Source organism: Octopus bimaculoides, chromosome 4 (assembly GCF_001194135.2).
Source record: "Octopus bimaculoides isolate UCB-OBI-ISO-001 chromosome 4, ASM119413v2, whole genome shotgun sequence".
Classification (NCBI taxonomy): domain Eukaryota; kingdom Metazoa; phylum Mollusca; class Cephalopoda; order Octopoda; family Octopodidae; genus Octopus; species Octopus bimaculoides.
The window spans coordinates 145,146,582-145,148,198 of NC_068984.1; the positions used below are offsets into that span (position 1 = coordinate 145,146,582).

The following is a 1,617-nucleotide window of genomic DNA, read 5'->3' on the forward strand; positions in this document are numbered from 1 at the left end:
TATATATATACACACACACACACACACATGTATTTATGCTTATATGTGTATTAATATGTGTGTGTGTGTGTGTGTGTGTGTGTGTGTGTTGTTTAGAAGCTTACTTTGGACCCACATGGTTCCAGGGTGAGAAAACATGCAAGAAACCTTTCATACACATGTGTATGTTTGTTTTTCTGTGTGTTTGCGCTTGTCCCTCACTGCTTGACAACCTGTGTTGTTTTGTTTACATCCCCATGAGTTAACAGTTTGGCAAACACAATGGGAGAGAATAGGTACCAAATTTCAAATAAATACTGTGGTTGATTTAATCAACTAAATTCCTCCGCAAGGTGGTGATGGTGGGGGTGGAGGTAAGCCCCCTACCCACCCATCCACCGTATGGCTGCAGTCCAATGGCTGAAAGAAAAGAGTACAAGAATGCATTTGTAAGGATGTGTGTGTGTGTTTATATGTAAATGTGCACCTGTATCTGCATGTATGTGATTATATATATGTATATATATATGTGTGTTTGTTATATATATGTATTTGTTACTGAATTCCATTTTTCTTTTATATTTTACAGGCTGGTTACATGATATCACTGGCAGCTACACCCTTCCCTTATACGCATGTGGGGGGATAACGATTTTCGGGGGGTTCACCATGCTTCTACTCAAGCTGGTTGTTTCTGGAGGCGCTTCTTGGTCATCACTGTTTATAAATACCATTACTGCAGATTAACATTAATTCTTGGCTCCGTGGACCTAATGTATTAGCCATGGTGTGATTTATAACACATGTGTGCAAGGGTCCTCAAACTGGACGACATGCAGCCCCATATCATAGTAGTTGCAGAATTCTCCAGAATTCTTACAAGACAAAACCAAAGCTGAAACATAACCATGTTGTTCAAAGAGTATAGAAAGTAGAAAACAAATATATATACCCTGTATATTATATATATATATATATATACATACATATCATATATCTATATATACATATCTATCTATCTATATGTATATCTATATAGGTATCTCAACATATTAACCACAATAGATTTACCTCAGATGTAGTCATCATTGCAAATGACTTAATACCTGAGGTTGTATACCTGAGGCTGTACACCTGAGGCTGTATACCTAACCTGCTAAGTAGAAACACTATTCTGCTGTACAGATTAAAGCATTGTTTAGTAACCTTACCATTCAGCAAACTCACTAGTGAAAACAAGCTTTGGTTGGTAGATCTGCTAGACAAGCATTTCATGTTTTCTGTCTTTCTGTAACAGTACTTTTCCAATCTCAATATGCATGACTATTGCAATGCCAATTAGAGCATAGACATGCTTCGTTAGTTGACTCATTAGAGTTTACTTATAAATTCTTAGTACTCAAAGAAACAGTTCCGTTGTTATAACGAAGTAGTTTTCGGTAACTTGTAACAGGACTCCTGCTTCTTTGGGAACTGCAAAGATTATCTATACTTATATTTATGTACATATATCTTTATATATGCATGTCTGTTTGTATATATAAATAAACATATATATATGTGTGTGTGTGAGTGTGAGTGTGAGTGTATGTGTGTGTACATATGTACATATGTATATGTATATATGTATATATGTAT

At 35.6% G+C, this 1,617-nt stretch overlaps 3 protein-coding genes across 3 annotated transcripts in view; 2 read left to right on the plus strand and 1 right to left on the minus strand.

Moving 5' to 3' along the window:
* Nucleotides 1-1,607, plus strand: part of LOC106878762 (monocarboxylate transporter 14) — a 47,661-nt gene extending 46,054 nt beyond the window's left edge. The window contains exon 6 of the mRNA XM_014928086.2: nt 569-1,607. Coding sequence (XP_014783572.1) covers nt 569-726 — 158 coding nt within the window. The 3' untranslated portion in view covers nt 727-1,607. The remainder of the gene's footprint in view (nt 1-568) is intronic.
* The window catches only part of LOC106878757 (uncharacterized), a 401,005-nt gene that overhangs the window by 258,746 nt on the left and 140,642 nt on the right, over nt 1-1,617 (plus strand). The window lies entirely within an intron of this gene.
* LOC106878761 (uncharacterized) overlaps nt 1-1,617 on the minus strand; it is a 148,047-nt gene that overhangs the window by 119,403 nt on the left and 27,027 nt on the right. The window lies entirely within an intron of this gene.